The following is a 22,375-nucleotide window of genomic DNA, read 5'->3' on the forward strand; positions in this document are numbered from 1 at the left end:
GGAAAAGGGGATGATTTAAATACCCGGAAGTTGAGTGGCTCGTAATTCCTGACTTCTCCAATCCCACCGTTTCCACTCTTTCGCATCAAATCTCGGCTCGGGTTGGTGCAGGGGGTAATGGCTGAGGTTGCCGACCCAGAGTCCCAGACCCTAATTGCGGTTCAATACCCCACGCCCCTCCGCTGTCTGGAGAAGAGCGTGGGGGTTACCTCGTGGCTACATGACGTCTGTATACCTTCGCAGTCCGCACAGTTATATCGGCACTACGCAGCCAGGAACCAGCATTTACAAATTGCATCTCGCAATGCAAGATATCGGGGAATGTGACGATAAAGACCTCAACCAATTAACCCCCTTGCCGCCGCGGACCTTGCTGACCACCAAAAAAGCAAACAACAACGGGGCACTCATCCGCCATAAAAAAGATGATTGATAACAAACCGGGCAGAGGACCGAAGCCAACCAGCCATGGACCATCAAGCCACACAGAGCAAGGAAACTGTCGCCAGGATCGCCACAGCTTCCCACGCGGCTGAATTTGAAGTACGGGGCGCATACAGACGTTGCCGAAAAAGCAAATACTTACCCAACCATGACTCCGATGATTATTCTATATCGATCTCGCGCGAGAGCATTCTTTCAATCAAGTTCTTCGTGTTTGTCATCTACATAAGGCGAGGGAAAAAAGGGGGCTTGGGTATCCCGCGGTATCCCACTGTCGACCTAGCTAAATCCCGTTGGAAATCGTCACCTGGGACTCTGCGCTAGGAAAAATGTGACTGGGGGTATCTACATAATCCTCCGCTTTGAGTGATGGATACTCACAAGAGTCCTACCCCTACAACAACTTCCGAACAAGCTAGGTGCCAATCTCCGCTGACGGCTCCCCATCTCGGCAACCTATGTCCGCCGCACCCAGTTCCCCATGGGGATATCGGAGCGGTAGCCGATATACAGCCTGAATTCACGCGTGATGAGCTGAGACTTATATACCCGGCTTTTATAGATAGAAGGGCGTATAATCGCCTCTTCCAGTTCTGGGAGCATCCTGGATGGGCTGGCCCTCCTTGTTTCACGGACAATCTACTTCCTACTTACCTCCCATCCGTCCCACACTTCGCCCGGATTATACGTCGAAGATAGGAAAATGGACCCCGCAGTGCGCTGTATGATTCTCGCTTCTCACAAAGAGATCACACACTCTACTTTTCTCACTCCCACGCATGTGGGAGTCGTGGATGTCACCAGGGACATGAAAACCACAGCCTTGGTCCATGTTGTTGTACCCCCGACACATCACACGGCGCGGCATCCCAGATTAGGCCGGAGCACCAGTCAATCCTTATTGAGAGGCCGCGAAACAGTACAAACACCAGTCTATTAGAACACTGCGCCTAGCAGCAGTCCGCAAGGAGCTTAGTGACAATGGATGCTGGGGTGACCCAACCCTAGGCAAATACCAAAGGTACTACGTACGGCAACCCGACATATAGGGCACTTCCAAGGAGCTGGAACTCCCCTGCATAATATGCATATAGTAAGCATTTACTTCTGGAATGCGAAAAGGGAGGTAAGGAAGAAGTCATTGGGGAAGAAATAGAGTCCGATTATTCAATCGGCCGTAAAGTACCCATAATCAGAATCAACCTAATCTAACGCCGTGATGCCGGAGGTGAGTGTGTCAGTGGTGTAGGTAGGTAGGTGTGTAGGTGTGTATCTCATCTATCATCTCGTAAAGATCCCCGCGACTATATCAATAGACAGGAGAAACTCTCAGAAGAAAAGGGTGGGAGGTGGAAAATGTCAAGGTATCAAAATAAAAAGAAGTGCGGGAGGCAAAAAGAGGTTCCAAAAAATGGATGAGACGGATGGCAAGAAGACAAAGGAGGAGAAGAGGGAAATAAGAAGGGCAATCACTGCGTCGTACACTGCGCGCCGCCCTCCTCCTCATCATCCTCCCAAGCATCACCACCCGCCGGATCCTTCGATCCAAATTCCTCGAGATCCTTCTTCGCCTCGTACTCGACTTCATCGACTGGCTCGGCCTCAATGCGCGGGTCCGGCTTGGGAAGCATCTCCTTCAATTTCTCCAAGACAGCGGGGCTCGGTTTCCACTCAGCACCAGGGAACTTGACATTCACAATCAGATACAAATCACCCTTTTCGTCAGAGCGCTTAATCGGCATTCCCTCGCCGGGGACCTTAAGAATTTGACCGGGTGAAAGAGTAGGGGACTTGTTCTTCGAATTAGGGTTCGGGTGCTGGAGTTCGATTCCGCGGCCGTCGAGATGTTTGATCACGACGCGGGAAAACCCAGTTAGTGATTCGGCGAGCGTGATGTCGATGGTTGCTTTTAAGTCTGCGCCTGCGCGGGTGAAGACGGGGTGTTCTTCTTCTTCGAGCTGGAAGATTATGTCGCCGGGTTCTTGGCCGGGGACTTGGTCGGCTTCGCCTTCTAGGACTATGCGGTCGCCGTCCCTGCACAGATATAAGTATTAGGGTTGTTCATATTTGCAAATGGGAAGGGGAGTGAACGTACTTCGCTCCGCGAGGGATGTAAATCTCAAGCATTTTCTTCTCCTCGTTTGTCTTCTTGCCCTTGCACTTCTTGCACTTGTCCTTGGTTGCGTAGAACTGGCCATCACCGCTGCAGGTTGAGCAGACGACGGTTGACTTGGTGAGGAACGCGCCGCGCTGGGTGAGAATCTCTCGGAGTCCTATAATGCCATCAATAAGTGAGTGCTCTCTCACCCGCAAGGAATCAATCATACCTTGTCCCTGACACGTAGAGCACTGCTTCGCCGTAGCCTTCTCCTTCCCACCACGCCCCTTACAATGAGAGCAAATAACATTCTTCGTGCTCGCAAACTTCACCGTCTTCCCCTTATACAAATCCTCCAAACTAATCTCATACTTCTGCTCCTCGTCCGGACTCTGCCGCGGCCTCGGCGGCATCCCGCCCATACCTCCCATACCAGGCATCCCACCCATGCCTCCCATACCGCCCATTCCAAACATCTGCGCAAGGATATCATCGACGTCAACGCCGCCATTCATCCCGGGCTCGCCGGAGCCGTTGAATGCGCCCATGCCGTGGGTGTCGTAGAGGTGTCGCTTGTCGTCATCGCTGAGTATCTCGTAGGCTTGTTGGATGTTTTGGAAGTTTGCGGAGGCTTCTTCGCGCTCTTCTTCGGGGAATTTGTCGGGGTGGGATTTTAATGCGGCCTGTTGGGAGAAGAGATTAATTAGTTGGTGGGCGAGGTGTGAGGCTCCGGCGGGTGTACCTTGCGATAGGCGGATTTGATTTCGCTGGGGGATGCCTCGCGGCCAACTCCGAGGAGTTCTGTTGGTTCGCATGTTCGTTAGCTGGGTGATATGGCTTGCGCATCGTGTTGAGAAGAGATGTACCGTAGAGGTCTGTTGAATCCGACACTGGAAAGCTCGATTAGCGGGCGCTTGGAATTTCCAGGTCAATGTACGAACTCACTTAGACCGGTGGAGGATATTTCCTGGCAACTAGATATCTAGATGCAACAACCGGAGGAGAAAGAGAGCAAAATAAGAAGAAGTTTGATTGTTGAAGCGGTATTGCAAAAGGATGTAGATATTTACTCCAGCCGGGGCAGCAGAAGCTCCGCCCAACTTTTCTGCACGATTTCCTTCTCCGACTTTCTCGCCGCCCCAGATCTTCCGCTCTCCCGCTACAATTTCCCCGGCTACAATCGGCCATTCACCGTTCTCTCTTTACACATTCGTTTATATTCTTTACTAGGCTTATGCCATGAGAGCGCTCCGCTCCGGCCTCCTTGCCCGCCGCTCCTGGGTGTGCATGCAATGCCGCTCAGCAAGCACGAAACCCGCCGCCGCGTCGCATAACAAGTCCGGCCTGCCAAATTTCCCCGCGAGAACGCGATTCGCGCCGTCGCCGACTGGTTACCTCCATTTGGGATCGCTTCGAACGGCACTGTTTAATTATTTGCTGGCGAAACGTACGGGTGGTCAGTTTTTGCTAAGGATTGAGGATACGGATCAGGTGCGTGCGGTGACATGTGATGCGCCGCGGAGCGGATGCGGATAGGACCATTAGGATCTGAATGCTGATGGGATTGGTTAAATAGGCGCGAACGATACCGGGCGCTGAACAGAGGCTTTACGATGATTTGAACTGGGCTGGGTTACATTGGGATGAAGGTGCGGCGCGGAGTTAATGTTGTTACTCTGGCGTGGCATGATTGCTGATTGAGATGAATGTGCAGGTCCGGTTGTTGGGGGTGCTTTCGGGCCGTACAAACAGGTAGATCTGCGCTTTCTTGAGCTGTCATGGGATATTTGAGCAATGGCTGACATTCGCGTCTTAGTCCGAACGAACAAACATCTACCGCAAACACACCCACGATCTGATTCACGACGGCCACGCATACCGATGTTTCTGCTCGAAAGAGCGCTTGGACACATTAGCGAGGCACCGCAGCGAGTCCGGCCTTGCTCCGGGATACGATAGAACATGTACAGAACTGTCGGCCGACGAGTCGGAGGAGCGAGCGGCGAAGGGAGGGTCGCACGTTGTTCGGTTGAAGGTCGACAAGTACCCCGACTACAAGGATCTTGTATACGGTACAACGGGAAAGAACCGCTCAAAGAAGCTGGATCTACTCGAAGGCGCCGATATCCTTGGGCGTGTCTACGACGACCCGATCCTGCTCAAATCCGACGGTCATCCGACCTACCATCTGGCCAATGTTGTAGACGACCATCTTATGGAGATTTCGCATGTTATTCGAGGCACGGTAAGTTTTCTTGACTCCAGTTTCGGTCGAAACATACTAATATTATCAGGAATGGATGTCTTCAACTCCCATGCACGTCGCACTCTACAATGCATTTGGCTGGACTCCACCGAACTTCGCCCACGTTCCTTTACTAGTCGAACCGACTGGAGAAAAGCTCAGCAAGCGCAACCGTGACATCGACCTCGCGCACTTCCGCGACAAGCAAGGCATCTTCGCAGCAAGTCTGTTGAACTTCTCCGCTCTTCTTGGGTGGTCGCATACCGGCAAATCCGACATCTTCAGCCTGGAGGAATTGGAGAAGATCGTAAGCCCCGACTCACTCCAGCCTAACTCTTGGACTCCAGACTCACATTGGCTCTAGTTTACTCTGAAGATAACCCGCGGCAACACAGTCGTCGCTTTCGAAAAACTCTGGTTCCTCCAAAAAGCACACGCGCAGCGCTTCGCCGCGCAGGAGAGACCCGAATTTAATGACATGGTCACCGCTGTATCAAAGGAAGTCGAAGCTACCGTAGCGGCCGAACCCCTATCACAAATCCTCCAATCGCGATCACTTTCGGACCTCGTCACGCCCCTCCTTAAAGCAGACGCAAAGTCCTACACAACCGCATCTGAATTCGTAGCGCGCAATTCGACGTTTTTCAGCACGAGCATTGACCGTCCCGAATATACACCTGTCTCCTCCACACCGATCCCAATCTCATCCCTACACACCGCCGCCGCAGCTCTAACCCTCGTCCCGAACGCGCACTGGGCCATCGCAACGCACAAATTCAACATATCATCCTACGACGGCGCAAGCGCTTTACAAGCTGAGTCTGAAAACGTGGACATTCCGATTCCTGACGAGAAATCCCGCATCGCAGCAGATAAAGCATTCAAGAAAGAATTGTACCATTATCTCCGCTGGGCCTTGTCGGCTGGTGCTCCTGGTCCGGGGATTCCGGAGACGATGGTCATACTGGGACGGGATGAAAGTGTTAGGCGTTTGACTGAGGGGATGAAGCTTACGAGGGATGTGAAGGCTCGTTCGCCGGTTGCGGAGCGGTTGGTTAGGGAGAAGGAGAGGGAGAAGGCTAAAGCGAAGAGTGAAGGTGAGGGGCCGTTGACTGGGGGGAAGGAGAAGGATCTTTCTTGGATGGGGTCTTTGGCTCCGAAGGAGTAGATGGAAATCTGTGAAGATGTATTATATGATGTAAGATATAGATAAATAACTACGCCGTATGTACAATTACCTACAAAACTCGAACGTAGCACCTACCACCCCCACCGTGTCATGATATAACCTCCTCCAACGACAACCAGCATCCCGCTACCTCACCTCCTCACACTCCCAGATCTCCGCCTCGACATCCCCCTACTCCTCTCCGAATCCCTTCTCGGCGACCCAAACTCACCCATCTCCGTACCTTCGCCATTTCAATCCTCAATTCCTCTCCCCTTAACCTTCCACCTCGGCGGCCCTCCCAAACTCTTCAAAACAGCACTACTATCCGCCGTCAAATGATCTAAAACCCCCAACTCCATGTTAGAAAACCACCTTGGCAAAACCCAAACCCTAAAGGGAATAAGCGCAATAATCAACACAGGGAACCCAATCGCCGCAATAGTCTGGCTAATCGCCACGCAGGCCGCAACGCCAAATCCCTGGCAAGAGATGTAAAGAAGGATCTTCCGTCTTCGAATGGTAAGCAGGGTCTCATCTCGCTGAATGAACCGGTTCTCTCGCAGGAGGAAGATGAGTTTAGACACTATACCGTTTGATTCGATGCTGCCCCAGCCTACTGTGAAGAATACGCCGGCGAAGACGGCCGAGGGCATGGTGTGGAGGACTTTTAGGAGGGGGGCTGTCATGGTGCCGATTATGGCGAGGCCCATTAGGAAGTGTGAGATTCGTTGCTCGACGACGGCTTTTGCGCGGATATGGGGGTGGCGGAGTTCGGCGCCTTCGTTTTCGCCTTCGCCTTCTGAGGTGCGGATTATATGGAGGTTTGTTTCGTAGATTGTTAGGGAGTGGGTGTGGACGGGGGCCTTGTGGTTGGTTAGTATCAGTATAGGAATCTGCCATTGGGAAGGAGGGAAGGTACCTGTGGCACAAGGCCATTTGGCATTGGGATCCCTGCTATACCGGCGAGGAAGGTTGTGCATCCGAGGAGGAAGAAGTCCCAATGGAAGCCGGCGGGCTTTTTCAGGGGGAATTGCCGTGCTTGAGCTGTGAGACTGCTCACGTTCTTAGAGCAACAATTAGTATTTAGCACCATAAATCGCAATCTTGAGGACTCACATGATCGTAGTAGAAAAGAAGCATAACCAAGAACCCAAAAGGTAGGGCTGTAAAGATCCATTTCACCTCTAGCTTCCAGAAGTGAATAAGCCAGCCGCGAGACTGAGTAGGGTAAAACGCTCGAGTAATGGGAACAAGCGAGATACCGGTCTCCTTGAGGTTTCCCGGGATATGCGCAAAGCCTACCCAGAATATGGTCCCGATCTGCTACTGTCAGACAAAGCTTGCAGACATCACCAAAAGAGAATGAGGCATACCACATAGGCATAGTCGGCAAGTAGGCCGCGGAACCACGGCCGACAGACTGTGCTGGAGCCAAGCCACTCAAGGCCATATATCGAGAGGAAATATAGGATGGCAATCATGCAGCTCATGAACCCTGCCGCCGGACCATAAGAAGTAAACTCATTTACGAGTTCCTCGACTCCCTTGACTGCTTCGGTTAGCATCAGCTGTTTGTACCATTGGGTTTGAAGTCTTACTGCAATAGATAATCCCAACATAGGCACCAAAAGATTCAGTTGAAAAGTCCGTCACGTAACGCATATAGTCACAGAGATTGCAGACAGCAACGATCCAATGAAATATCGCCGCCCATATTGCAGTCCAACACATAAAGTTTGAATAGATCTCCGGCCTATATATGACAACAATGTCATATATAGTGTAGTTGAACAAGGAAATCAGACCGGTGATGCCAACGACAGTTAGTGGCTGGGCACCCAAGACGCTGAACACCACAGCCGCGAGGGCAGAGGAGAAGAGCGCTTCATTAATTCCATAGAACTCCCCAGTCCGTCGATACATGTCCAAGGTATAAGCTATCGCAGGGAGGATACTGCAGAATAGGGTTAAGATACTTCTTCATGGGTGGGATGATTACTTACTTGACAAAGTACATTCGGATTGTACTTGCAATAGTCCGATAGGTCAGGGCATCTTTGATGTCACTCCAGTAGTAAGGAAGCCGACGACGGACATCGTGGTACATGCCTCTGCAGAGGTTCAAAGCACGAAACCGCCTCCATCCCCGTCGGTGGTCGTAAGTGTAGGAAGTAGTAGACTTCCTCCTTAGATCCTCGGCGTCTGGCATGGTGGACGAAGAGAGGTATGGGTGTGTGAAGAAAAAGCAAGACTAGAGGAAGGTAGCTGGCTTCTTTATAGGCATTTTGGAAGATAGCCTAGCAGAACTGTGAGCCCTCCATTGGCTGCTCTGTTAATTCTGCAGGGTGATGGCATTGGCGAGACTTGTTTTTGGTGGAGCTCATGCCCTTGGATGTCAGCACGACATGAAGCTATAAGAGACCCATACACAGAAAAGCATTCTCTAGCTATTTTGTTAAATGTTATCTGGATATATAGATATCAAAGAATGTACAACATCCAACGTCATGGTTGTAGAATGGATGAGTCAGCCCTGCTGCTCGGGCAGAACCGTTTCTTGGCTTGGACAACAAACATAAGGAAGGGAGAGTATCATGGCAGAGGAAGAGGATACTTTAGGTAGGAAAGTGCAATTCCAAGTTGTCAGCACGGGCTTCCTAGAACGGAAGGACCAGGGCTAGGGTCACCAGGGGCTATTTCCCGCGGAATTCATTTCCATCTCTTCCACTTCACACTTTTTCTATCACGCATTGTCATCTATCACAAAATGAACTACCAACTATCCATCTGCCATTTATTTTCTGTCCTGGCTCGCCCCACATCAACCAACCATGGAAGTATCCAATATGGGTTACTTTGCAAAGCTGCCTACAGAGCTCAGGCTAATCATCTGGAAGAGCGTGCTATCGAATTCCAAAAGCGGCAGCACCTCTATCATGCGGACAAGCCGAGGCATCTACCAGGAGATTAGTGACTGGCTATAAGAAACAATTGAAGTGCACCTCTATCCTCAATACGACGATCCCTGGATGCGCACTCGAAGTCAGCGCGTGAACATAGGTTGGTTCCCATGAAAAAGGAGACTCGATCGTGGTATGGCCTGCGGCACATTCTTCGCCAAAAAGTCAAGCTCGCCGTCATTATTTACGCGCCCGACCCCAACGAGAAAGCTCAGTCTATCTTGCTATTTTGGAAGATTCGTCGACTCGTGCACGTGCTTATGAACACTTCCGGACTCAGGTCCATTGAGATCATTTTGCGTCAGCACAATGGGCATGAATGGCAACTGAACCTCGAAGACCTTCGACACTCTGTGAAAACTTTCTCAAAATACGGATGCGACATGCTTTTTGTCCCTTTCCACCAACTTTCCCGCGTGAATATAAGATATCCCTACGAGACAAACCATCTTTTTACCAATGCGCTGAAATCCGCCGATCTTAACGCTTTACTTGCCGATATCAACTTCGTGCATGGCATCGAGCTAGGCACTCTTCCCGGGCGAACAGCAGCAATGCTTCGACTCGAAGAGTTCGCAGAACGACTAAGACGAAGTATCGGCTGCTCAACATTCAATTTTCAAACACTGAATGTCCTCCGCAAATATCCAGCTACCATAGCAGCTCATGATCCTACCCTCGAAAAATTACGTGTCCACTACATCGCCCACGATGTACTGTGTTTTAAATCGTGGTACACAATAAAATCTAGTGATATCAGATCCCCTTACAAGAACAACACCTGGGAGCAACTGTTAAAAGTCTACCCCCACGGTATTACAGAGTCATCAGAGACTCTTGTACGCGAACTAGGAACGGGGATCTACACCTCACTTGGAGACTTTAGCTTGTCTAATCTAAGTCGTGCTCCAACTCGGAAAGAGTTCCTGGAGCATTGTCGAAAGATCTTACCACCAGTGTTGGAAGAGCAGATTATGTTCCAGGCAACCGAAGCCAATGATGAGTGTGAAGCACGAGTTGAACGCGTAGTGGACTTGCTCTCAAAGATGTCGCGTTGGTGGTTTGGAGATTGATTCCAGAGACTAGACTGCTTGATCTTCAAATTCCTAGATGGAATATCTTGGTTACTTATGTCTCTATGTACTCTCATTCTTTTCTATTCTCGTTTGGCTTTTTCAGTATCATCAAATTGGACCATCCACGACCTAGCCCTGATAGCTTCAGTATACGTTGACTTTTCCAGTCCCACAAACTCGACCAAAATAACGCTATAGGTACCATAAATAAGCACAGGGTATCCAACACATCACTAAACAACATGAAGCCAAGCTCAACCTATTAATCCTCACCCAAAAGTAAAGTAACCTTCCTCCCTCCCTACCACCTCACCCACCCATCCCAAAAAAATCAACCGTAGCAGGCAACCCACTAGCCCAACTCCCCAGCACAGCCGAAACATCCTCCGCCTCCGAATAACTGAACTCACCCCCCTCCATACCAGTCATATCAACCTCATTCCCAAAATACTCCTGCAAAAACCCAGGATCAAACAACCCATTCTGTCCTGGTCCCTGCGCGAGACTCGCATCATTCATGAGCATAAAGCTATCATTTGCTGCATTGTATGTACCCAGAAACGAATTATTGGATTCGACGAGCGCGCGCGCGACGCGCGAGAATATAGTGCAGATTTGGAAGAGGCGGGTGCATGCTTTGCTTGTTTCTTTTATGGGGCGGAGGGTGCGGACTACGTCTTCTAGGAGCAATGTGTCTTCGAGGCTTTGGGCTGCGATTGCGTGTAGGGAGATTACAATGAAGGGGGTGAAGGAAGAGTAGAGCATTAGCCTGTTGATCGAATCAGAAGGTTTGGTTAGTTGTCTGAGGAGATTTTTGTTTGAAATGAAGTGTAGGGCTTGAGGGTGCACGTACCAATTTGCGTAATCGCCAGCTGACATATGTGTGCTTTCGACATAGACGGGGAACAGACGCATGTGGCTTTGGAGTGCGGAGCGAGCGGCTTGGTAGCATTGCGATGTTATTTCTGGTGCGGTGATTGATGTTGATGCGCCGCGGAGGAGGGAGGTTAGGATGGAATAGTACATTATGTCCCACGTTGGGCGGCAGAGGTCGAGAATGTATGTAGCTGTTATTTGGCTGAAGTCGATCTAATGGTTTATGGTTATTAGCACACCTGATGAGAGTAGAGACCGATAGCAACGTACCTCATTTACCGAGCGATGCCAGTCGCGCAATTCTTGGTTGAGACTCTTGATGTATTGGATGCGAATTTCGGGACTAGTCTTCAAAGCAGTTGCTGAGTAGATGCGATCGTATATCTGACCTTGCAGCTTGCCCAACGTGATATTGTGGACAAAGACCTCATCCCAAGGCCGGATTGAGGGTATCTCTGAGTGAGGGGGAATGCCGACGTCAACATCGTAGTCTTGGATACATGAGGCGCGGCCTAGAAGGAGTGACATGTTTTTGTCGACTACATAGACCATCCAGAAAAGGCGCATGATATTGGATGCTGTTCTGGGATCTATATTTTGGTATGTTGCAGCACGGTGGTAGCCGAGCAGCATGCAATGTCTCGCTGCAACGGAAATGAAGGTGGAAGATAGCAAGACATTTGCTTCGTCTTGGGCCTTGATGACCTATGATAGAAGCGGGGTCAGTCATCTTATACGCGTCTTCTCTCATTGACCACAAGGTATGCACTTACTGCTAACAAGACAGTCAGAATGTTCTCAAAGCTGGGCACGACGAGGATCTCGTACGTTTGCATGCCAATACTAAAGTTCTTCTCGCATAGTGGCAAGTGTGATGAGAGATCATACTTCTCAGCTAGTGGATCTTTCAGAGCTATAAACTCCTTGAGCAGGGAGAGCAAGATTCCATGCATTGCCGTGATATGACCGACAGAGACTGGCTCGGTGGGAAAGTAGACCTTTCGGAATAGGTCCTCTACCATGGAAAGATCGTTCATTGGATAGGACATGAGAAAGTATGGCGTGCGAACTAGGGGATGTTAGCGGGTGTCAGACATGTTGCCGTGTATGGGAAAACAGTGACGCACACTTGAAGGACCGTACGATATCTGCAACAAGGGCTGAAGATGGCAAATCCATTGCAGGTATGGACCTCAATGTATTGGTGTTAGAAAACTGAAAGTCATCCAGGGTAGTTGCAGGCTGAAGTAGGGATTTTAAGTCGTCAAAACTCGTTGCTAGGCTGGGCCCTCCTCCAGTACCCTGAGAAAATGCCGTCAACTTGGCGACCTCGGTGGCTTCTGCAGACGCATTGTTGAATGACGAGGCGCCTTCATATACTAGTGTCGAGCTTGAGTCTACAGTGGCTCTTTCTGGAGTTTGCTGGCGGCTCGGGTCTTTCAATTGGTCCTCAATGCGGCCAAGGCGAGAGTCCAGGCGTTCAATCAGGCTCTCACTAAGCTTGTTAGTTCCAATTTATATTAAGTGAAGCTATAGCCATACAGACGTGATACTTTGTCGGGCTTCACGCGGCTCTCGCTGGTCTTGGCACCGGTCTGCTGGCATACAATACCGGCCGTTCGACAGTTTGCGCATGGATTGGAACGATCACAGCGAACCTGGGTACAGTCCTAGGATTAGATGGAGCGTCCAATGAAGTACAGAGCCTAGAACAAACCTTGCGAATCCGGCAGCCTTCACACTGACGAATATGTTAGCTGTTGTGGCCTACTGACTGCAGTATACATCCTCTTACCGCTTTGGGAACGGACGAAAGTCGCTGACGTCTGTCTTGGATGGTCTCTTCATTGTTAAACTCGGACATTTCCATGTATATTCCGTACTGCTGGGTCTCATACTGGACAGTGAAAGCAAGAGAAGAGAGTGGAACGATGGCAGGCAGGAACGCGACACTCCTCGGGGCCACGGGGTCACGGGATCCGAGCGCCCGAGAAGGGATCACTTTGGCCCCCGCACTTGTGCTTCATCTCCATCTTGGCCTCTCAGCGAATGGTCCGAAATACGATCTAGAGTCTCATAGGGCTCTACCTTTGACTCATCCGCGTCATCGGCGCTATATCACCCTCCATTGGGCAAAGCCTTGGCCCTAGGTTGATCAAATACAGACGTTGAGGACACGATACCCCTTGACCCCTTGACTCCTTATATGATTACACCACTCCCAGCCATGGCAATCCTACAGCGCTTGATTACTCTACCAGCCTGGTCAACGGAGTTTTTACTATTCCGTCGCCATGAAACATACAGATTCCGAAAAGAAAGAGAAAGATGACACCGCTGATACTCAAACACCAGAGGTCCAGCCTGGTTTCAAGGATTTCGTAGTATGAACCTATTATTCTGAAAAGCAATTTGAGTATATCTAATAATGATCACAGAGAATTTTCCACTATGCCGATCGACTCAGCATTTTCCTAAATGTCGTGTCATTCATCTGTGCCATTGGTAGTGGTGCTGCCATGCCGTTGATGACCATCATCTTTGGCCAATTCACAAGCAAATTCGCCGCGTTTGCCGGTGGCTCAGGCAATCCAGGAGACTTCGAAAGCATTGTGAGCGAGTTTGTTCTCTGGTTTATCTACCTGTTCATTGGAAGGTTTGTGGTCAGTCTGGTTGCAAATTTCGCCATCACCGTGTCCGGCATCCGCACGACTAGGGCTCTGAGACAGGCCTATTTCGAGCACCTTCTAAGGACTGAGATTTGGTATTATGACATATCCAAAGACAGCTCCCCTGCGGTCCAGATCAGCACAAATGCCACCCGTATCAACCAAGGAATCGCCGAGAAGCTAGTGCTTATCGTCCAAGGGCTCTCAATGTTCTTCGCTGCTTTCATTGTGGCCATCGCAGTTCAATGGAAGCTGGCGCTGATCACATTGAGTGTGGTTCCCGCCATGTTTATCATTCTAGGAATCGTTATTGCCCTCGACGCCGGCGTCGAAACGAAAATTGCCCAGGTCTACGCCAAAGGAGCTGCTCTGGCCCAAGAAGCGTTGTCGTCCATCAAGACAGTTCATGCTTTCTCAGCCCAGGATGGTATGATCGAGAAGTACGATGCATATTTAGCTGAGGCACATAAGCTTGGGCGGAAGAAGATCATTCCCTATGGGATGATTTCTGGGTTGGTCTACTTCTGTATCTTCTCGGGAAATGCTTTAGCTTTCTGGCAAGGCTACCGCATGTTTGTTAGCGGAGAGATAGATGCGGTCGGTGATGTTTTCACGTACGTCATCTTACCCCAGATTTTCTAGCACGTATTAGCATCGCTGACCGGTTATCACTGACCAGGGTCGTGTTCTGTACGGTCATCGCATCAACATCCCTCAACCTATTCTTCCCGCAGCTACCTGCTGTTTCCGGTGCCATGGCTGCGGCCTCAGAGTTCTTCCGAATCATGGATAAGCCGTCGCAGTTGGATCCATTGTCTGATTCCGGTGCAAAGCCTAATGAGTGCATTGGGGAGATTGAGATTGAAAATGTCTCATTCCACTACCCTTCGCGCCCATCGGCCCAGGTACTGCAGGGTCTCAACTTGTACATTCCGGCCGGGAGGACTACGGCATTGGTTGGAGCTAGTGGGTCCGGAAAGAGCACAATCATCGGCCTACTAGAACGTTGGTACGAACCAACTGGGGGTACCATCACAGTCGACAAAACCGACATATCTCGACTGAACACCAAGTGGCTTCGCAGCCAGGTTGCCTTGGTGCAGCAGGTACGATAATCATATTCCGACGATTGTCTAAATTCTCTGACAAATTCCCTCACTAGGAGCCCGTTTTGTTCCAAGGAACCATTTTCCAGAACGTTGCAAAGGGATTTCTCGACTCCCAGAAACAGTTACCGCATGGCGAGCAGTTGCGACTGGTTAAAGAGGCATGCAAGTCTGCCTTTGCTCATGATTTTGTCCAAGCTCTTCCACAGGTAGGACAGCGACAAGTGGCCTGCTAAGCATTAACTAACCATCTATTAGGGTTATTCCACCTATCTAGGAGAGCGGGGCGGTACGTTAAGTGGGGGACAGAAGCAAAGGATTGCTATTGCACGCAGCATAGTGTCCGATCCCAAGATTCTGCTACTTGATGAAGCTACGAGTGCCTTGGACCCTCAGGCTGAGCGCGTTGTCCAGGAAGCCTTGAATCATGTTTCCAGCACCCGGACGACCATCATGATCGCTCATCGACTTTCAACTGTCAAAAATGCCGACAATATTGCTGTCATGTCTTATGGTCGAATCATCGAACAAGGGACGCATGAAGAACTGATTGCACTTCAAGGTTCCTATGCGGCGCTCGTCAAGGCCCAGGATCTGCACAGCAGTCTATCAAAACCTCAAGAGACAAGTTCACCAAAGATAAAGGGGGTCGATGTGTCCGGCGAAAAGTTCTTGGGCGGCTCTGATACTCCAAGCACAGACGAGAATCACCCAAATTCGAAGATTGATAGGGCCAGCTCGGTGAAGCAGCGCTCTATCTGGGAAATGTTGTTTCTTCTCCTTCGGGAGCAAAAGTCTGTCTATCGGGAGCTACTTGTCATCGCTGTCGGTTGTGTCATTGCAGCTGGAACCCACCCCGGTCAAGCTATACTATTCTCAAAGCTCATTCAGGTTTACGACCCCTATGGCGAGCCTGATCAGAGCTCAGCCAACTTCTACGCCCTTATGTTTTTCGTCATTGCCATCGGTAATCTTGTGGCATACAACATTGTGGGAGGTCTGTGTATCAGTGTTTCACAGACCGTGGTGCGCTCTTACCGATCAGAACTCTTCAAGCGCATCTTAAAGATGGACATTGAACATTTTGACCTGCCAGAGAACACGTCGGGGGCACTGTCATCGAATCTATTAACTGTGCCGAACAATCTTCAAGAACTTATTTCGATCAATATCTTTGTTCTGCTCATCATGGTCATCAGCTTGTTCGCTAGCGCTGGTCTCGCTCTTGGCTATGGATGGAAACTAGCTCTTGTCATGATCTTCGCCGGTGTCCCTGTTCTTGTAGGAGGGGCTTTTCTTCAACTACGTCTTGAAGCCAAGATGAACGAGAATAACGAAGCCCGATTCTCAGAAAGTGCTAGCCTCGCAGTGGAAGCTGTCGGTGCTTTACGAACAGTATCCTCGTTGACTCTCGAGTCCGATCTGATGACCGAGTATAACCAGAATCTTCGCGGTATACTTCGCCGCTCAATGAAGCGCATGGCACTTGCAACGACCGTTCATGCATTCGCACAGTCCGTGGACTTTCTTGTCATGGCGCTAGGGTTCTGGTACGGTGCGAAGCTAATGTCACAGCTCGAGTATAGTACCGAGCAATTCTTTGTTGTCTTTATGAGCATTCTTCTTGCTGGACAAGGGGCCGCTCAATTCTTGGCGGCTGCCGGTAGCATTACACGTGCTAAAAGTGCTGGATCTTTCCTTCTGGGTCTGAGGGACAGGGTCCCGTCAATTCAAGTGACCGACGAAAATAAGGATACTGGTCCTGATGGGCAAGGAGATATCACCTTAGACCACGTCGACTTCAGCTATCCTGGTCGCTCGGCGACGGTGATACAAGACATCTCAACAACGGTAAGTTTTATCATTTCGCAACACTTACTACAATCCAGCCCAAACTCATTACGTTTACAGATTCCCGCCGGACAGTTCGCCGCCTTCGTCGGACACAGCGGCTGCGGAAAATCAACCCTCATCTCCCTCCTTGAACGGTACTACGATCCCACCTCAGGCGAGATCCGCCTCGGCGACACAGACATAAAAACCTTCTCACCACACCTCTACCGCTCGCAAATGTCCCTCGTGCAACAAGAACCCGTCCTCTTTCAAGGCACCATCTTAGAGAACATCTCCCTCGGCGCTCTATCAGACCCCACAGAAACCGAGATCTACGAAGCTGCTAAGCAGGCTAACGCCTACGACTTTATTATCTCTCTACCAGAGGGCTTCAATACACCAGCCGGTAAACACGGGACGTCCTTCTCAGGTGGTCAACGGCAGCGCATAGCCCTCGCACGAGCCCTCATCCGTCACCCGAAACTCTTACTCCTCGACGAAGCGACCTCAGCACTAGATACACAATCCGAGCGCATCGTCCAGGCGGCACTTGATAAAGTCGGGAAGATGGACGGACGAACAACGATTGCTGTAGCGCACAGATTATCGACTATTCGCGACGCAGACATTATTTATGTCTTTGCAGAGGGGAGAATCCTTGAGGTTGGGACTCATACGGAGTTGCAGGCACGGAGGGGGCTCTATTATGATATGTGCTTGGCGCAGTCGCTGGATAGAACTGTTGAGCATGCGGCAGTGATGGAGTAAGGGACCATCTAAAATCTAACATCTAATAGATCGATTAAGGGATCTGCATATGGCATATTAGACCATCTCGGACATTGTACTTATTATTTAATAGAGAATTCCATCTCCCTCTTCTTTTTTTACCACTGTCATTTAAATCTCCTTGAGAATGCTGATAGTAGATAATGCCAATGGCATAGAAAGCTCCCTCTATAAAAAGGGAAGAGCGATGGAGTACCCTATGTACCTTCCATGGTAGACGTTCCTTCCTACTGAAGCGACAGGGCAAGCATCGTGCCTTCCCAAAAAGGACCTGAGGATCCTTCTCACAAGGAAGGTGCGAAGGTACACCTCCTAATGGAGGAGGCGCAATGAACCAGGTATCTCCCGAGCATTGGATAAACCAGAGCACGCTTGAGGCTTACACACTCGTGCCTCTTCCGGAATAGCACTTATTCATTTACAGCTCGAAGATAGAAAATACAGCAAAACCAGTCTAATCCAACTCAGAGGCTTAACTAAATCGCCCTGGAATAACTTATCTGTCTTTCCCTCTTGATTAACATACGGCATATACCCATACTCAAATACACTCGTCATTTTAGCTGAGATACTACACAGCATTCCTAAATAGAATCCTAGTCCGAATCAAGCAGGCTAGGTAGCACCCTATTTAAATTGCCCCAGCCTACCAACCCTGACAAATCCCCCAAGCTGTATCAAAAGGGTTCGACGCGCGACAATTACTACCGCAGCACCAAGCGCACCCATCAAAGCGACAGCATCGTTCTCCCCGTTGGAGGTGGCACTCTGTATGTGCGAACCAAGAGCGGGAGGCTAGTTAGCTTTCTGTTCTGGTGATATGGTTTGAAAAGAAAAACTTCGCTTCACTTACGACATGCATTTGGTTTCTGAAGTGCGTTGTGTTGCGTGTTATCTAGAGCAAGAGGTACTTACGCTCTTCGCCGGGGACGTCAGCGTCGAAGTCCCAATCGCCGTCATCGTCAATGACATCGACTTCAAGGAGTGCGCGGTGGACGGGTGGTTTTGCTGGGTCTTTGCGCAGGCGGAGACAGCAGGAGTAGCAGTCGCCCTGGTTAACGAATTAGTCAAAAAGAGGATAATATGGAGAGGTGCAGTGCGATATACTAGTTTGTAAGGATCCTATTGTTCTCGTTAGTGATTGCTCGTGGTTGTGTGTCGAGAGGCGAGGGGCAGCACATACCATGTTCTTAGGACACTCAGGCTTATCCTTGAAGCAGGCGCGAAGACAAGCGCCGCGGCCGTCGTCGTCTCCTCCACCACCACCACCACCACCACCACCACCACCGCCGCCGCCGTCGCCGCCGGCGGTAGTGAGCTTATCCTGGTCCTTCAGGACGAGGAAGTTGGGTGACGCCAAGGCGAAGGGGAGGGCGAGGGCTAGAACGGGGAGGGTTCTCATTGTGAGGATTACTGATAAGAGTTGCGACTGATATTAGAAAAGTCAAGGTACCCGGACGCACAGATTCAGGGTAGAGAATAGATTATAGATAGATTACAACTTATTCTGGGGCAAAGCAGTTAGATAAGAGCAGGCAGGGGGAAGGTTGCATCGTGTTAGTAAACATCAAACTAGGGTATGCGCCAATGAGAGGGGCATACTGAGATAGACTCGTGTCTATGATGACTCTACGATATCATTAGTGAGCTGATCATTACGACCCACGGAATTTGCATATGTTACAGCATAAACCGAACTATATTCAATTGCCAAGGAGCTCAAACCAATATACGCTTGCTGATATCAAACAAATAAACAAAAGCAGACACAGACCTGCGGCTAGCGCAGGCCCAAAGGGAATCGCAAAAGCAAATCCATCCTCGCCACAAAACCATAAACCATGGGGTCTCACAAATTAAACTGCAGCAATATTAAATCATAGAAAGGGACACAGCATTAACCAAGCATACAGGCCAAAAACATAATACAAGAAGACAACGACGCTTCCAAGTAGTGCTTGGCCTTGACCTGGTCGGGGGAAAGGTTCAGGCAGATTTTCGAGAAGCTGCGCGGTGCTGTAAGGACAGGAGTCCAGACAGAGTTATGTCCAGATAAAGTATTGACTGGTAATCCAGAATTTGAACATAGAAAATTAAGCTGCAAGGTGGGTCCTGCGCTATCGATGAGGTTTGCGGTGGCATGCATAGGGCCAAGGCAATCGACCATTAACCGCGCTGGGTGACATAAAAGATCGACCGTGGTCAGGGCGTAGAGTCATCAACGTCAGATGGTCTCATAATCGTATCCTTGAGAGAGTGAACGGCCATGTACGTGGAGCATAATGTGGACGGTATTAAGGAAATCCGAAAGTGGTGCGAAACTTTTAGTACGTCTCCAGGTCATCCGTCCAGCCATTCTCGCTTCCAGCCACTTGTACCATATTGCGTCCTATTGGCTCCTCCGGACTAACACTTCGAATACCCTTTGCCTTCTTACCTGCCAGGGATATCGGTTGTTGATGGTCCTCAGGTGCTAAGCGTTTCCCGTGAGCAGCGCGGAGCTTGGCGTAGTAGGCTTCGCTGAATTCACCATCAGAGTCTGACCCATCATCAAAGGTCTCCCAGTTCTCTGACCCGGTAGTCACCGTATCAACGGTGGAGGTGTTGGACACCTGCCGCGGCGCAGGAGGCGGGGGCGCACGTTGCAGGTATGGGTTTGGTCGGGGGTATTGTCCTTGCAGAGATGACTTGAGGGACAACGAGGATGTCGAGGACTGAGACGATTGAGAGAAGCCAGTTGACCGTTGAGAGAATATGGAAGAGCTCATGAAGGAGCGTTGGCGGTCATCATACACATCTTCGGGACTAACTGGCCGGACGAATGAGTTGGACATGGCGCTGGCGCAGCGAGGAGGCTCAAACAGATAGTTTCCACGCTCCTCCTTATCAGTCGCCGTAAGCGCTCTCATTCGTGGTGGTGGAGCCCGCGACGAAGGAAGTTTGCCATTTATGGTGCTCGAAGAGTAATTGCCTGGGCCACGGCGGTCAGGAGAGTTGTTTCCATGGGGCATATTCCCCAGTGGGACGCGCCCAGGAATCTTTGTTGGCGACCTGGCTCCTGATCTGGACGGGCCGACGGTATTGTACTTGGTGGGTTGACTACCAGTGGGCGTCTTTGTACTAGACCGAGGTGGAGGAGGACCCCTCATAGAACTGCCAGGACGGGATGGTGGTGCATTACGCTTTATGGTACTGGCCGGTGCGGCAGATGGTGTCTTAGAACGCGGCGGAGGCTTTGCCATGACCTTGGCGAGCTCATCGAGGTATCGCTCTCCGTGGACGAGGAATGGCCGACCATACTCATCCTCAAAGTTCTCCAGCTCCTTCCTCAGGTCGGCCTCAACCTTTGGCAACTCCTTGGCAATCCTCTTTCTCATTTTCTCTTCCCTGAGAAGCTTTCCGGGGTCGCGTCTCTGTCCGTTTCCGCGTGCCATGAGACGAGACGCATCTTGGCTTGAAGTGTTCAAAGCCTCGCGCTCCGCGATGAGGGTTCGGTGACGGTCAATGAGCTGCAGGGTTGGTGCCCGTTGTTCTTTGAGGGTCTCTAGGCGAGCAATTTCAGCCTCATGAGCCTCCAAAAGAGCATCGCTGTAGACATCAGAGAACGCAGGTGTGAAGTCCAGCATATCCTCTTCCGAGAAATAGAGGCTGTCCCAGAGCTCTTGGAGGCGGCAGCGTGCATCCTCCACGAAGAGATGTAGGTTCTGGCTCTTCAACTCATTGAGACGAGAGAGCTCCTCTTCGAATTCGTTGATCGTGCGCAGTCCACAGCCGCGGTTGGCAGCGAGGAAAGCTTTTCTGTCGCACTCCTCAACGCCGAAGCGTTCCCAGAGACCTTCTACGGCGTTCTTGAGGTCCTTCAACTTGCGCTCCCGTCCTCTCTTCTCATCCAAAAGCTTTTCGCGTCTTGAAAGCAGGTTTGTCAGGTCAGATTCGTGAAGTCCGAGTTGCTCAGGAGATTCGCGGTAATGCTGGACAATGCTAGAATCGGTCTGCACCTGGGGAGTGCCGAGCTCAGCCCATAGCTTGATTATTTCCTCGCATGTTGTCGTAACAAGTTCAACTCGTCGGTGGTACTCTTCGTATACTCGGGAGAATTCGTTGTCAAGGGCCGTCACGTATGTCGGTGAAAGGTCGAAGCTAGGCGCAACAGATGTTCCAGGTGCTGTGGGTGGTAGCTCGATGGTAATAAATGAGGATTCGAGGTGCGACGAATATGACTCGAGGGCTTCAACCAATTCTACAGGCTGTTAGCACAACAATAACAACAAAAGGATCTGCTGCTAGCGTACTCCTGACTTGTTCGAACCGCTGCCGGTGCATCTTGCTGACTGCGCTGTGTTGCTCTCGAAGGAATGCAATACAACGGTTCAAAGGATATGTGATCTGAAGGTCATTGTGGTCGAGGCTATACTGGCCATTGGCCTTCTCATCGACCAAGGACTCCTCCATTTGTTGTATCGCATTGATGAGGCTCTGCGCTTCCTCTGTCATTTCATTCTTCTCTCTATAAGGGTGTCAGTCCGGCTCTAGCACAACAGTAATGCGAGCTACTATTCCAAGTGGTAGTACTTACTCGTCGACAAGCTTCAAGTGGTTGTTGAGTGTTTCCGATAGTGCGCTAAAGAGCTATACACAACTGTCAGCAAGCGCGCATAAGTAGGCAGGCTATCAGAGACAAACCTCTGTTTCGCGCGACTCGCGCTCATGGCTGGGGATACCAATCTCGTCGAAGATCCCATGGAGCTGACTGACAATGTTGTTGACCTGAGTGGTCAGGTAGCTGGTGTCAACGGCCATCGCGACTTGAGTCCCCAGGGCAGGGGAGCAAGAGATAATTTTTCAAGACAAATAGATCCAAAAATCAATATTCTCCGAGGAATAGACCATTGACAGTTCATGTAAGTACGGGGGCGGCAATGCGCCAGAGAGGAGATATCAACAAACTGAATGCCACGCGACACCACAAACCGACCGCGAAAACAAATTGTAAAATGAGAGACCCGCACTGTTTATATGCACGCCGGACAGTGACAGCAAGGGAGTGGAGGCAAGGGCCAGAGGGGACAATACAGGAGGAGTATTGTTTCTTTTGGAGTTGAGCAGTC

At 50.4% G+C, this 22,375-nt stretch overlaps 7 protein-coding genes across 7 annotated transcripts; 3 read left to right on the forward strand and 4 right to left on the reverse strand.

The window, feature by feature from the left end:
* Positions 1-1,177: 1,177 nt before the first annotated feature.
* On the reverse strand, positions 1,178-3,598 carry BDV14DRAFT_167843 (putative DnaJ domain protein (Mas5)). Its single transcript, XM_073767750.1, has 6 exons — positions 3,488-3,598; positions 3,409-3,432; positions 3,285-3,343; positions 2,772-3,225; positions 2,540-2,717; positions 1,178-2,478 (listed from the first exon to the last, which is right to left on the reverse strand). Coding segments are annotated over exons 1-6 (1,281 nt in total). The 5' UTR covers positions 3,489-3,598; the 3' UTR covers positions 1,178-1,913.
* A 105-nt stretch (positions 3,599-3,703) lies between these two features.
* On the forward strand, positions 3,704-6,027 carry BDV14DRAFT_167845 (glutamate--tRNA ligase MSE1). Its single transcript, XM_073767751.1, has 6 exons — positions 3,704-4,033; positions 4,119-4,191; positions 4,257-4,294; positions 4,359-4,787; positions 4,837-5,094; positions 5,152-6,027. Exons 1-6 carry the CDS (start codon positions 3,782-3,784, stop codon positions 5,953-5,955), a joined length of 1,854 nt encoding a protein of 617 aa, XP_073631332.1. The 5' UTR covers positions 3,704-3,781; the 3' UTR covers positions 5,956-6,027.
* Positions 6,028-6,209: 182 nt separating this feature from the next.
* BDV14DRAFT_197151 (anion exchange family protein) lies at positions 6,210-8,167 on the reverse strand (the record flags this gene model as incomplete). The annotated part of the gene is made up of 6 exons (XM_073772606.1): positions 6,210-6,821; positions 6,878-7,021; positions 7,075-7,278; positions 7,332-7,507; positions 7,557-7,912; positions 7,962-8,167. The coding sequence occupies 6 exons, from the start codon at positions 8,165-8,167 to the stop codon at positions 6,210-6,212; spliced, it is 1,698 nt and encodes a 565-aa protein (XP_073631333.1).
* Positions 8,168-9,028: 861 nt separating this feature from the next.
* On the forward strand, positions 9,029-9,991 carry BDV14DRAFT_197152 (uncharacterized protein; the record flags this gene model as incomplete). The annotated part of the gene is made up of 1 exon (XM_073772607.1): positions 9,029-9,991. One exon carries the CDS (start codon positions 9,029-9,031, stop codon positions 9,989-9,991), a length of 963 nt encoding a protein of 320 aa, XP_073631334.1.
* Positions 9,992-10,003: 12 nt separating this feature from the next.
* BDV14DRAFT_167848 (Zn(II)2Cys6 transcription factor) lies at positions 10,004-12,766 on the reverse strand. The gene is made up of 8 exons (XM_073767752.1): positions 12,666-12,766; positions 12,588-12,611; positions 12,413-12,528; positions 11,998-12,365; positions 11,644-11,939; positions 11,141-11,575; positions 10,848-11,083; positions 10,004-10,763 (listed from the first exon to the last, which is right to left on the reverse strand). Exons 1-8 carry the CDS (start codon positions 12,738-12,740, stop codon positions 10,304-10,306), a joined length of 2,010 nt encoding a protein of 669 aa, XP_073631335.1. The 5' UTR covers positions 12,741-12,766; the 3' UTR covers positions 10,004-10,303.
* A 145-nt stretch (positions 12,767-12,911) lies between these two features.
* BDV14DRAFT_167853 (ABC transporter ATP-binding protein) lies at positions 12,912-17,355 on the forward strand. The gene is made up of 6 exons (XM_073767753.1): positions 12,912-13,254; positions 13,309-14,153; positions 14,219-14,645; positions 14,702-14,854; positions 14,904-16,496; positions 16,557-17,355. The coding sequence occupies exons 1-6, from the start codon at positions 13,165-13,167 to the stop codon at positions 17,244-17,246; spliced, it is 3,798 nt and encodes a 1,265-aa protein (XP_073631336.1). The 5' UTR covers positions 12,912-13,164; the 3' UTR covers positions 17,247-17,355.
* A 2,145-nt stretch (positions 17,356-19,500) lies between these two features.
* Positions 19,501-22,356, reverse strand: BDV14DRAFT_153370 (putative microtubule associated protein (Ase1)). The gene is made up of 4 exons (XM_073766620.1): positions 21,951-22,356; positions 21,844-21,896; positions 21,560-21,774; positions 19,501-21,507 (listed from the first exon to the last, which is right to left on the reverse strand). Exons 1-4 carry the CDS (start codon positions 22,065-22,067, stop codon positions 19,592-19,594), a joined length of 2,301 nt encoding a protein of 766 aa, XP_073631337.1. The 5' UTR covers positions 22,068-22,356; the 3' UTR covers positions 19,501-19,591.
* Positions 22,357-22,375: the final 19 nt, after the last annotated feature.

Source organism: Aspergillus stella-maris (genome assembly GCF_047715825.1).
Source record: "Aspergillus stella-maris strain CBS 113639 unplaced genomic scaffold BDV14scaffold_9, whole genome shotgun sequence".
Lineage (NCBI taxonomy): Eukaryota > Fungi > Ascomycota > Eurotiomycetes > Eurotiales > Aspergillaceae > Aspergillus > Aspergillus stella-maris.